This window comes from Manis javanica, chromosome 16 (assembly GCF_040802235.1).
Source record: "Manis javanica isolate MJ-LG chromosome 16, MJ_LKY, whole genome shotgun sequence".
NCBI classification, from domain to species: Eukaryota; Metazoa; Chordata; class Mammalia; order Pholidota; family Manidae; genus Manis; species Manis javanica.
Window position 1 is genome coordinate 26,615,328 of NC_133171.1, and position 12,846 is coordinate 26,628,173.

The following is a 12,846-nucleotide window of genomic DNA, read 5'->3' on the forward strand; positions in this document are numbered from 1 at the left end:
CGCGGGAGTTTCCGGAGTGTTCCCCATGGTCTGACCGAAGCGGGCCCGGCGTGCGGGTGCACCCCCCTCTGGCGCACCCCTCCTCTGGCGCGCTCCCCTGCCAGACTCCTGTGCGCGGCACCCCCGGTCTCCCAGCGCTTCTGGCTTTCGCGCGCTGTGAAAGCGCTCGGCGGCGCCGTGGGAGCAACACCGGCAGCGCGCCGGCCCTGCATCCCGCGGGGGGTCTTTGCCCCTCCGCCGTCCTCTCCCTCCCACCCCAGGTCGCCGAGTTGGCGCAAGCGAGCGGGTATCCGGGCCGGTCTCCGCAGACCTGGCAGCATTTCGGGAAGCAGAGCGCGCGCGGAGCGGCGAGCACCCGCCCTCCGGGGTCCGCGGCCCGCGGGCCCCCCTGCCGCCCCGCGCGGGCGGCGCCGCCGCCTCCAGGCCCGGCCACCCGCGCCAGCCCCGGCTCCCCCGCCTCCGCTCGCAGCCCCTCTCCGCCAGTGGCGGCGCTGCCGCCTTCCCGCAGGAGGGCCGGGAGATCGGAGTCGGCGGCGCCTCCGCCCCTCGCTCTCCAGGCTGGGGGCTCCTGCCGCCCGAGCAGGGGCGGTTCTGAGACGAGAAGAGCGAAGGACGGGAGCGCGGGCCTCCGCAGCGGCGCGCGAGCGCTGGGGGCACAGCAGCCCCCGCGTCCGGCGCTGGCCGCCCGGCCGGGAGGTGACCAAGGAGACCCGGGCGCCCGCCCACAGCCCTCGAAGGTGCAGGCTCCCGGCTCCCACTCTCTGGAGGAAGGGTGGAGATCCCCGCCTGCCCGCTGCGCGGCACAACTCCGGGGCTGGCGGTGCGCGGCTGCACCGAGTCCCGCTTCGCGCCGATTGCCCGGAGCGGCGGCGCCCGCGCACCCCGGAGCCCCAGGTCCTTGGCGCCCCATGGAGAGCGCGCCGGCCGCAGCTGCCTGAGTGCGGCGCCGCCGTCCAAACTGCGCGCTGGGGTGCCGCGGCCCGCCCCCCTGAGGGGCGCCCGGCGGCCGTGGGGGCGCGCACCATGAAGTCCGCGCTGTGCAGCCGCTTCTTCATCCTCCTGCCCTGGATCCTAATCGTCATCCTCATGCTCGACGTGGACACGCGCAGGCCCGCGCCCCCACTCACCCCGCGCCCCTACTTCTCGCCCTACGCGGTGGGCCGCGGGGGCGCCCGGATCCCGCCGCGCAGGAGCGGCCGCGCCCCCGGCCTCGGGCGCGGCTGGGAGAGGCGCAACGCGTCGCGGCGGCCGGAGCCGCCTCTGCCCACCATCTATGCCATCACGCCCACCTACAGCCGCCCGGTGCAGAAGGCCGAGCTCACCCGCCTGGCCAATACGTTCCGCCAGGTGGCGCAGCTGCACTGGATCCTGGTGGAGGACGCGGCGGCGCGCAGCGAGCTGGTGAGCCGGTTCCTGGCGCGGGCCGGGCTGCCCTGCACGCACCTGCACGTGCCCACGCCGCGGCGCTACAAGCGGCCCGGGCTGCCGCGCGCCACCGAGCAGCGCAACGCCGGCCTCGCGTGGCTGCGCCAGAGGCACCAGCGCCGGCGCCCGCAGCCCGGCGTGCTCTTCTTCGCCGACGACGACAACACCTACAGTCTGGAGCTCTTCCAGGAGGTAGTGGCCGGCCCAGCAGCGGGGCAGGGGCTCCGGGGCGGGAGGGCCTCGGGGCGCCGCGTTCTCGCTTGTCCGAGCTCGCTCGCCCCAGGACGGCCGTGCGCAGGCCGCGGGGCTGGACGGGGAGAGGCCCCCCGGGGTCCCGGGGGTGGGGGTTGCTGCCCAGAGGCTCTGGGCGCACCTGCACCGGGACTGCGCCGAGGGAGTGGCGCGGGCGCTGGCGCCGTGCGGGAGGGATGTCCCCAGACGGCGGGCCGCGGAAGGGGCCCGGGGGGCGGCCAGGGAGGGCGCGGGTCAGGGGTCGCGCACTCGTGGGGTTCTGGGCCCAGAACCATGTGGCAGAAGGTAGGGAGGGTGGGTGCAAACCAGCTCCCAGTGTCCCTCGCGCAGTCCGCCCGCGCGGAAGTGGTTCTCGTCGACAACACTGACGTCCACGGCCGCCCTCCCTGTACCGCTGACCGCACCCCGCAAAGGCCCTTGCTGCCTCCTCAGGAAGCCCCGTGGCGGATGAGTTGAGACTTGTGGGCCCGTGGTGGGCTTTCCGCAGCCCGAGGTGTCAGCCGGGCGTCCGGCCCCGTTTCTCACCCCCGTCTGAGTCTCCCGGCTAGCTGGCCATACGGCCCGACTCCGGGCCGCCGCATGGGCGCTGCCTGTGCCCGGAGCGCAGCCCGACCCCCGCGGCTCAGGTGGCCTCTTCCCTCCGAGGGTCACATGTGCCCGAGGCCAGCGGGCTCAGGGGTAGAACAGGTGTTATTTCTTGAGGCTGGTGTTTTGCAGTCTGTGTGCGTTCTGCTCATGAGACTGGGTACATGGTTTGATCGGTTTTCCTCTTCCTCCTACACAAATACAGCTGAAAAAATTGTGCCCTCTCTGACATCCCTGGGGACTGTTGCCTTCCTCCATCACCCCAAATTCTTGGACGACCTGCCTCGAGACATCCCCCCCACACACACACATAAGTTAAGCTGGACGTTCTTTGAGTCTGGCGATCATCTAGTACCTTAGGCTTTTCTCCCAGTCTGTTTGGCTTTCTTTCTTAACCTTAGGACAGAGCTACTCTGACCCTTCCAGTTTAACTGCTGCCTATGTGACTTTTAAAAATCCATTTCTTGAGGGCGATTGTCCCCTTCCTTTCTATTCATCCTCTCCATGAATAAAAGGACCAGTAATTAATTGGTCCCCACTTTTCTTCATCCTTGGGTGATTTGGGGCTTTCTTTCCATGTTTCTTGAAGAAATAGGTTGACCCTATATGGTACGGTCTTTATTATAACCAACATTAGAGATATATCATCTGATTTTTAAGTGGTTTTTATTTTGACCTACTCTTTCCCCAAAAAAGACCTTTTCATATTTCAGTATGCCGTAATTTAAAATCCCTAAGTCTTTTTCTTTTTTTTCTTCTACAACTTGGAAGTTGCCTTGCCTGTGAAAATGTGTGGTCTTGTGTAAGTAAAGTCACACGCCGTCACTATTGATTAACTTCTTAGGGGGATGGGCTGTGAAGGGGGAGTGATTTTCAGTTTATCCCCAGCTTCCAGCCCAGTGCTGTGAGGCGGTAGATGAGTGGCAGAGCTGGCAGGAAGGCTGTGAAATGGCCAGAACAGGCTTTCTTGCTTCCCAAACTGAAAGTAAGGCTTGTGAATGGTGGGTATTAAGCAGCAGGAGAATAATCCAGCAGGTGTTTTTCATTGGTTTATAGAGAAAAAAGAGAAGATAAAGAGGAGAGGGTGAGGATTAAAAAATTGTAATGGCCAAGAGGAAACTATAAAGGGAAAAAACACGCAAACCCTTCCAGCAGCTAAAATTTTGTATTGTTGGAAATAATGAAATAATGAAAATGAACTTAAATTAAGAGCATATGCAATTCTTTTTGTGGAGAGGTGCCAAGTATACAAAATAAAAAACAGCAGGAATTCTTCAAAAGCATAATATGCATCACACACTTAGAATTTAAATTCTGTGGCTGCTAGAGGATACTTCCAGACAAGAATTTTATGACTAGTCCTTTTCTCCACCACCATCCCTTCTCTCCTCCTGTGCAATGTTTTTGGACAGTAGACATCTATTTACCATGCATGCATTGTTTTCCTTTTTATAACATTCTTTTTCTTGCATGGCAAACAGTATTGAACTCTGTGAAGTCAGATGGGTGGAATTTAAGCATCCTTAATCTTGTGCATGAATGGGACGTTCTGCCTTACCAGCGGTTCTAGGATTAATGATTCCATGTGGATTACAGTCTAGGCATTGTTCTCTTGGGAAAAAGGTAGGACCAGATAAAACAGCTACAACCTGCAGCTCCTCAAGGAAAAGGAAGATGCTGATCAAGGATGCTGTAGGCTGAGGCTTATATCTCAGCCTTTCATATTGTGCACACACGCAAATTAGTTCTTCAGTAATTCACAGCACTTAGGATAGAATGTCCCAGGTAGGGCTTCATCTTTTATTCATAGTGCTTCTAATTTCCATGGCTGATGTTAGCATAGATAAGATAAAAGGAGGAAAATGAACCAGGTACAAATTAGCTCACTAAGCATTGGCTGCAAATGAAGGAAGTAAAAGATGAAAGGTCTCCAAATTAAATTAAAGGTGCAACAGGCAGTCTGTGCTCAGTTCTTCCTGGTGACTGGAATGGTGCTTTCTTCTCCCAGACAGCAAAATAATTTTCAGTCTCCCCTTTCAACTGAGGTGTGCTGCCAGGAGAGAAATACTCGCTTTGAACAATCCTACGTGAACAGCCAGACCCATTAGCAAATGAAGTCAGTGTGAGTTGACCCTCAGAAACGGGGCTGTCTGCAGGAGGGAGTGATAGGGGCTTTGCAGATTTCCAGTATCTCAGCGACTGCTCCCGCTCTTCCCAGTGGCGTTGGGGTTTGCCCTGTGAGTCGCCACAGGTAATCCTGCCTGCAGTGCACCCCATGGATCTGGCTTTACGGGAAAGCTTATTTTCAAAGGATTTAAACTGCTTTAATAAAAGCCGCGGCCACAAATAAGTGTGACTGTACATCTAATCATATTTTCAGTAACACTAGTGACCAGATTTCTGCTTTTTACTGGAAAAACCTTGTGAGTGTTCCTGAGTTAAAGCTGGTGCTTTTCAGGTGAAGTTGCTTTCATCTCTGGAAATCAATTGGACTGAAAGGTTTAAAAAATAGCATTTGTCAAGCAAGAAAAAAAATCTTAAATATTTAACTTTAATGAGGTAAAACTGGAAGACAGGCCGACTAAGACACTCATGGGGTTTGTGAAAGGACTCAGTTAACAAGACAGTGTCTGTCTTGAAGATGTTGCTGGCAAGCAGTGAACTGAAGAGGCCCTTGGGATTTCTGGCTGGGTGCTGTTAAGCAATTTGTGTACTAGGCAGGTGGGAGAGTTGTGGTGGGCCTCCTTTCTGCTTTTCTGAACCACCAATGTGCTCCTCCCTTAACATGCAGTTTATTAGGGCCATACTCCAAAGGATATTCAAATTTACAGTGTTTGGCACTCTCCCCACCCATAGTAAATTCTGTGTTTTCTTTGGAGGAGACAGGAGATCTATCTGCCTTTCCTTTTATCCTTGATATAGTTTCTTTAGGGTAATTATCTTTTCAAAGTGAAGAAACCTGGAAGATTCTCTTAGGATTAGCATAAGAAGAGTATTTTACCTAAAATGTGCCCCTTGCATTTTATTTCTCCATATCAAAAAGCCTATTATTAACCACGCCATTGGTCTGATAAAATGTGAGCATTTTTGTAAAAATGTGTATATATAACTACAGCCAGTTTTCTTAGGCTTTCAGTGTTGAATCTGTAGATTTTCTTTATTCTCCCTGGGTGGTTAGCACTGAGTTATGGCTAATTTTTGGCAGACTTTTCTTTGGAGACCAGCGGTTTTCATTAGGATTTTGATATTTTAATGGACTAAGAATAACAACTTGGGTTTAAAAGACATTCTCCCTTCCGCCTCTTCCTGCTGCGTTTTCCTTCATTCTTTGTCCCCCAGCCTACTTCTGTTTATTATTTCTCATGAAAAGACATGAAGACATGTCTGGATTATTGTTTGGTGTGGCATGTGTGTCCTTTAAGCATTTAGGCTGTTGTCTGCTGCTTCCTGGAAACTGGTGGGCGCCTCCATTTCCCTCTGTCCCGCTTGCCTCTACAATTACAAGCTGGTCAAGTTTTTCTTGTGTGAATAGAAACGGAATAGTAGTTGCTTTTGAGGCATGCAGCAAAAGCGAAATAGACGAACCGAAGTCAGTTGTCTTATTAACCATTCCAGGTGGTATCCAAGCACCTTTTTTGTGTATAGAATTCAAGAATGTTCAGACATGCCTAGTCAAACCCTTTGGACTCTCATGGAATATTTGCTCAGTGTGTATAAGTTAAGATAACCCATCATTGTACGTTTGATTTGCAGTGATATTAAGCATGAAATTTTAAGTTTTGCATGGTTCTCAAATCTCTCCCCCCAAAACGTAAATGAAATGGTTACACCAGCCCATAGATAGGTATGTAGGTGAGTCGGTAAGTAAGGACGTAGGCTTGGATTTCCAGTTCACAGAAATAAGATAATTTACTGTTCATGCTGGGTGATTTTTGTGCACAATTTAAAATAAATGTTAAAATACCCTTTGCTGTGGATACAAGCAAAATATAGTTGACATCCGCTGAGCACTTACTATGGGCCAGGAGCCCCCGTAAGGTTTTACCTGTATGAACTTACCTGCTCCTCATAGCAGCCCATGAAGTAGGTGCCAGTTCTGCCCGCATTTTTCTTGTCCATCCTAATGCTGATGTTTAGGCACGAGCAGAACACTTCGGTGAGTAGAGAGATTTTTTTAAAGTGCAGCCTGAATATAATACAGTTGTGCACTCGGATTGGCATTAGTGTCTGCGTCTCATGGTTGAGCAGATGTGCCAGGAAGTGACTTGAAAAGGTCACACAGCTGTTCAGAGACAGGATGTTGAGCCCAGGTGGCCCGGTCCTAGAGCCTGCACTCTCCACCTGTCCTGAGGGCCATCAGCTGACAGGGACGGAAAGGTGGCAGTGTGTCCCTGGGACGGGCAGAGCATTTGGCCGGCGGGAGTCTCTGACGGTGGTGCTCTTGGCTGCCACACTTGAACTCAGGTCTGACTTCCGGCTCTACCAACTTCTAAGCTTCTCTTTCAACCTTTTTTCCTGATACCGTTTGGTCCTGTGAAAATTCTATCTCCTCCCTTGCTATCTTACTTGAAGACCATTTGATTTTTAGATTGTTTTCTTCAAGTCAAGTGAAAACTGCCAAGTTAGTATATATAGTCTTGATTTTTAAACCATGTATATATACCTGTGAACAAAGAAGAACTGATCATTTCTACAAGAAGAAAAAACATTAAAATTGATTTTTTCCCTCAGTGGATATGTGTACATCAGCAACTCTATTAATGGGCATGTATTTTTTCAGGGCAGACAGAATGGAATGGAAGAGCAATTTTCAGGGAAGAATGGGAATCAGGAACAATATTGAATTGTGGGCTTAAGTGGGCTCTGTGGTTTACAAAACCCTTGGGACAGAGGAGAGGACCTGGGGACCTGAGCCAGTGTGGGTGACAGACACCTGCTGGCCACGCCCTCCCACAGAGGCTGAGGCAGGTCCTCCCTGGAGCACAGAGATGTGCTTGTGGGAGCTTTGGAGCCTCACCCGGTGTGGGGACTATGCTGGCTCCTGCAGGCCGGCACAGCCCGGGTCACCTGCTGCTCACTTGTTGCTAGAAGGCCTGTCAATTCTCTTGACTGATTTCTTCTGGGATTAGAAATTTCCCTGAATTAAAAACAAAATGAATAAGTTACTGCTTGAGTCTTTCTGCCTGCTAGGAAAACCTTGGAGATGGCTGTGCTTAGCTGGGTGATCATGTTCTCTACCGCATGTCAGATTATTTGGTCTTTTTCTCAAAATAATTGAAAACTCAGTCGTTTTTTTTTCCCTCCAGTTTTCTCCAGCAGTAGAAAGAGAACTTTCCACAGTATGTTAGATGCAGAAAATATGACTGTTTTCCCTTCAGCCTGAGCAGGCAGGCTATTTACAAATGGTTGTCTTCACCTCTCTAATGAAGGCTGGGTGTGCTAAACACTGGACATCCCCCATTAACCTGGATTTCAGTCCCCTAAGATAACTGTATCTTAGCAGTAATAGTGTGTCACCCTCAAGATTCCTCTCCTTTACCTGAGCTTAAGCATTATCACCTGCAGAAGATACTGGAACATACTTAGAACTCCTCCTCCACTTGACAGGTGCTCGTTGAGCACCTGCTCTGTATCAGGCACTGTGCTTAATTAAGGCCGTGAGTGAGACAGCCGCGAATGGAGGGCAGGCATTCGAGTCCATGGATTGAGCGTCTGGACTAATACGCATGCTGAGTGAGGTCAGCGCGGCGAGAGGAAGGCAGGGGTCCGGGTGTGCGAGGCGGGGGCACGGGTGCGGTTCTAGGCTGTAGGAGCAGTTGGGGAGGAAGTGAGATTTAAGCTGAGACCTACAGGATGGTGGGGCCTGGTGGACAGTGGTCAGGGAGAAAAGACCTCTCTGAGTGGAGGGACCCGTAACTACAAACTTGAGAAAAAGAGGGTGTGTGACTGTCCAGAGAACCGAAAGATGTCCCCGACTGCAGGTGTGCTGGCCGGAGCGGGAGTGGGGACGTAGGCAGCTCCGCCTGCACCTCTGCACAGCAGCATGTGGCCCCAACTCTGACTCTGAGCATTCATGCTACAGAGGAGAGGGACAGAGAGAGAAGGTGGGTGCAGGCTGTGTATATAGCAAGGCACCCCTGGCAATGTCCGATCAGGGGGACGGGAAGCTGTGAGCGGCCGATTGTTAGGCCTCTTCATGCATCTGGAGGCTGGAGGCTGGAGGCAGGCGGGGCGCTCGGGTAGCAGCTTGGGAATTAAACAGCCCCGTGTTCAAATCCAGCTTCAGCACTTAGGGGATGCCTGGCATCGGCAGGAGTTGCCTGCCTGCCTCATCTGGTCGCTGTGTGTATCCAGCTGTAGGCAAATCGTAGCTATTAGTTGTTTTCCTCTCGTCCTCTCCTCAGTGGGCAACTGCCTTGGCTGAGGGCATACCAGTAGCTGCACTGTCTCAGCTGGTTCGATGCCTCTAAATATGCAGTCCCTGAAATCTGGACTGTGTTTCTGCAGGCAGGGGGAGGGGGAGGTGCTTGACTCTCCCGAATTAGTCTGTACCCAAGTGGAACTGCATAAATTGGAAATCTTAGTTACGCAACTGGGTATTACTACAGTGATCAGACGGACAGGGGTTAAATAGGGCTTGTCCACAAGGAGTCCTGGGAGGAAGTGAAATGTGATAGAGTAAAAAGCATCTGAAGGATATTTGAGGTTGAGAGAAGGTGGAAGGCTGTTCTGGGGGGCAAGAGGTCTCAGGCTGGTAACTGAGGGCATGAAAGCTAGGAAGGGGGCTTGCAGGCAGCTCAGAGTTGGATACCAACAAGTCCCTGCAGGTTCTGGGGGTCATTTCTGGCTGCTGTAGTCCCAGCACCTAGGAGGACCTAGACCATCTTTCACAAGAGATTATTTCTGGCATGAATGAATGAACCAAAGAGATGGTAAGTTATGAAGGACAGGGCAGGTAAATAAATATTAGAAGACATATATAAAACATAAAAAACAATAAATGGAGGAATGAAAGGAATCTATTTTTAAAGCACATGATTAGAAGTAATAGCCTGATTTTTAAGGCCCTTTGCGAGGAGTGAGAAGGTTGGGAGTGCCCCTCTTGCACACCTGCTGGAGGGGGCGGGGAGGATCGGGGCTGATAGCCTCACCTTGTGCCAGCCCCCTCCAGCCTTCGCTGGGACACTGACTGGCAGTTACTGGGGAGTCCACCCTGAGCTTGTTTCTCTTTTTTCAAACATTGCTTAAATTTTCATGAATCAAAACATTGTAGAGCTTATTTCTTGCCAGAATGGGGAAGATGTAGCAGTTGGAGTGGGGTGTGTGTTTGCCCACAAGGTCCCTCGGCTGCCTCCTTGCTGGCAAATGAGTTCTTACTTCACAGACCCTGCACCCCCTGGTCCGTCTCTGGCAAGAATTGGGGTTACAACCAGGGGTCTGGTGCAGTGGCCTCAACATTTCCATTCACTTAACTCCTAAAAGCTTTTAGAAAAACTATACACCCTCTAGGATATGTTTGTAACTTTAAATTTAAAAAATCATTTAAAATGGTGGCAAATCGTAATTTCCAGTGAATTGTAAATATTGACATTTGTAAATGAAAATTAAATATATCCAGTGGATATTATAAACCCTATAATGGTTTTATAAATTCATTTAATAAATATAGTTTTCAGTAATATTTGGAAATCTCTTCTTTTTCCTTTCTGTCTCCATTCTTACTCAGCATTTTATCCTAGCACAATATTTTGAGGTTCAGGGCCCTTTACTGATCCTCCTGTCGTGCATGTGTGCAGCAACAAAATAAAGAATATAGATGGAATTCTAATTTTTTGAAAATTCCTGTGGCTCTAAGCTTCAGTCCTAAAAAATTCTTTAGAAAAAAAAAATTATTTAGGACTGAGTTCACATTACAACTAGTAGCAGTGAATAAGTAATCAAAAAAACATCAATGTTTCCAAGTTGAATAATTAACTCTTAAGCATGAAAGCTACGTTATTGGAAACTGATCTCTTAATGATGTGGGTGGAGCATTTTGTTGAAAACTACTGTGTATTCATTGATGAGTATTACTGATTGCTAGAAAGAGAGTTTAGCATAAATTGCATTCTTCTTAGGTCAACTTTCTTTACATAAAGAAGTAAATAAAATGGGAAGCATTTTCTGATAGTTTAATTTCTTAAACTTTCAGGCTCTAAGCCAAAAAGCATACAGTGACCTCTCAGCGAAAAATATTTAATGATCTGCTCATGACATTAGGTCTCCTTCAGTTCTGTTGAAAGCAAATAATTAGAAACGTCCTGTCGTCCCCAGGACCTATTACCCATTCATTGGAGACATTAACCTTCTCGGGCAGCAGTACTTCTGACTTCCTTTGTCTGGTGCTCTAGAGGTTTGACCTGATAAGACAGTACATTTAATGCCATTAATGCCATTCGGGATGGGTGAGAAGTAGCCCTTTTCTGTGAAGTGGGAGAAGGACGATCATTAGAGGGCTGGGGGGCAGTGGAGGAAAGCCGAGGGTCTGGGAATTTATTCTCTTAAAGCTCTCTGTGCTCGCATCTTCCATGGAGATTCTTTGTACGTGATCAGGGACCTTGAACCCCTCCCCACAGTCTGAAAACTGCTGTTTTCTAGAAGCAGCAGTAAGTTAGGAACTGGAAAATGTGGCTCTGGGCCTGGCTGAACTAGAAGCTCTCAGCCCTAGCGCCTCAGGACCCCAGGGGCACTGACAAACATTTTCATTGTTTACCCTGTGCTCGCCACCCCCCACCCACATCACCTCAGCTGCACCCCCCACCACCACCACACACACCCCAGGCATGTCCGTAAATAGGGAAAAGCCCTAAGAATCATGCCCTTCCTCATAGCTTTCTCTGCCGGATACAAGTATATATACAGTTGCTGCCGAACAGCGCAGGTTTGAACTGTGACGGTCCCACTAAGGCACAGATTTTTCCAGTTAGTATGTTGGAAAATTTTTTGGAGATTTGGGACAATTTGAAAACATTTTCTTTTCTCTGGCTTACTTTCTTATATGAATACAGGATATAATATATATACAAAGTATGTTCATCCACTTCTATGTTATCCGTAAGGCTTTCTAGTCAACAGTAGACTATTATTAGTAATTTAGATTTTGGAAACTCAAAATTTATATTTGGGTTTTGACTGCCTGAGGGGGGCGTTGGTTAAATGAGGTGATACACCTGTAAGGTGGGCAAACAGGGCAGCTTCCCTGTGCGTCTGGACATCTGCCTCTGTCGGAAGCCAGTGGCCACAGGGGCTGTGGAGAGGCCCCAGAGGCAAATGTCAGACCCCCAGCTACCACCACTGACGTCTCTGTGGCCCCAAGATGCCGCTGTCAGCCTGCGGGGATGAGCACGTAAGCGCGGCCCATGTGGGATGTGTGTGGTGTTTATCATCTAAATAAACTTGGCATTGCAAGATGAAAATGCCAGTGTCATTTTTAAAGGTCAGAAGACAGTTTGGGGATATTTCTGGAACTTTGAAAAGTTCCTCAGCTACATCTCTCCGCACTGACAGAAGGGCTGGAGGCGCCCGCGGCCTTTCCCGTCAGGGGAGCTGCAGCCTTATTTGCAGGAAAAGTCTCCTGCAGCCCTCAGGGCTGGTGTTTGGGGCTCAGGCCCCTTGAATGGTTACCGGGGCTGCGGGGCCGCTACTTTCCGTCTGGCTCCTGTTGTGCATATTGAAAAGGCTGGTTTTGTGATTTTTTCACCTTAACCTTTTCTGGTCTTGCTTTCCCCCCTTTGTTGAAGGATTTAAAGAACAAAAACATTAAGAAGTTGGGTTGACAGCGCTTGTGTTTCTCTGGGCAGTGACTGGGGTTTTATTGCAACCCGGACTTCCTTTGGAAATCTGTTCACCGTCCTGCAGATTCTAAATGCACGTGTTCACGTGGCTGGCTCTCCTGAATCCAGGGACGGTACAGGGAGGCGCCTGTTCTCAGTTCCCTGTTACATCTCTTTTCTCTAATCGTGAAAGGCAGTGGGGAAGAAACAAAAATTGAATATTTATTCCTGTAATTTTTTTTTGTTGTAAATACACATAACATAAAGTTACCATCTCAGCCATTTCTATACAGTTCAGAGGCATTAAGCAGATTGACTTTGTTGTGCAACCGTCACCTCTAGGCACGTGCAGAACTTTTGTGTCAATCCAGATGCAGCCCTGTGCGCATTAAACAATAACTCCCCATTTACCGCTCCCACCAGCCCTCGGTGACCTGTCATCTTTTTTTGTCTCCATGAATGGGACTACTCTAGATACCTCTTGTAAGGGAGAATTTGTGCCTGGCTTCTTCACTTAGTATAGTGTCCTCAAGGTTTATCCACATTGTTACATGTATCACGATTTCATGCGTTTGTAAGGCTGAATAATGTTGCGCTGTGTGTATATACCACATTTTGCTTAGCCCTTCAACTATCAGTGGACACTTGGGGTTATTTCTGCTGTTTGGCTATTGTGAATGGTGCCGTGCACATTGGTGTACAAATACCTGTTTGGGTTTCTGCTTTCAGTCTCTTACGTGTCTGTACATATAACAGAAGTGGGATTGCTGGA

General features: G+C 50.1%; 1 protein-coding gene across 1 annotated transcript in view; it reads left to right on the forward strand.

Moving 5' to 3' along the window:
* Nucleotides 1-418: 418 nt before the first annotated feature.
* B3GAT2 (beta-1,3-glucuronyltransferase 2) overlaps nt 419-12,846 on the forward strand; it is a 46,308-nt gene continuing 33,880 nt past the window's right edge. The window contains exon 1 of the mRNA XM_037012625.2: nt 419-1,617. Within this exon, the coding sequence (XP_036868520.1) occupies nt 1,024-1,617 (594 nt within the window). The 5' untranslated portion in view covers nt 419-1,023. The remainder of the gene's footprint in view (nt 1,618-12,846) is intronic.